The sequence below is a fragment of the Nanorana parkeri genome, unplaced genomic scaffold, assembly GCF_000935625.1.
Source record: "Nanorana parkeri isolate BGI_ZX_2015 unplaced genomic scaffold, ASM93562v1 scaffold2090, whole genome shotgun sequence".
NCBI classification, from domain to species: Eukaryota; Metazoa; Chordata; class Amphibia; order Anura; family Dicroglossidae; genus Nanorana; species Nanorana parkeri.
In genome coordinates this window covers 9,559-9,942 of record NW_017308358.1, presented here as the reverse complement: position 1 = coordinate 9,942, position 384 = coordinate 9,559, and the positions used below count along the sequence as shown (strand labels likewise).

Here is a 384-nt window from a genome sequence, read left to right as displayed (position 1 = left end):
TGCCTGCAAGGCAGCCTATCAGCCATTTTACCTCTGAGGAACCCCTAAAATTATTTTTACATCCAACAAAGGCTAAAAACATCTCTGTACTACCCTCCAGTATATGGTGGCACTATAAAAATACAGGAAGTAAATAACACACGCCTGTGCGGCGACTGTAAAATAAAGACACATTTTTCACAGTCCTGTAAAATGTATACTTACAAAACGGCGAGGACCCCCAGAGAATGTTCCTGCACATCCAGGGCCCCCAGCACCGTGTCCAGGTGGGAGAGGTTCTTTGCCAGCAACTCTCCGCTTTTGTTGATGAGCTCACACAGCTGAGTCATTTGCCCTGAAATAAAACACCGAGAGCGCTTCAGCCAGGTATTTATAGATCAAATC

The 384-nt window shown here is 45.3% G+C and overlaps 1 protein-coding gene across 2 annotated transcripts in view; it reads right to left on the bottom strand.

Moving 5' to 3' along the window:
* COPS3 (COP9 signalosome subunit 3) overlaps nt 1-384 on the bottom strand; it is a 16,750-nt gene that overhangs the window by 15,266 nt on the left and 1,100 nt on the right. For both annotated transcript variants that reach the window (XM_018572628.1, XM_018572629.1), the window contains exon 2: nt 205-334. In XM_018572628.1, coding sequence (XP_018428130.1) covers nt 205-334 — 130 coding nt within the window. The remainder of the gene's footprint in view (nt 1-204; nt 335-384) is intronic.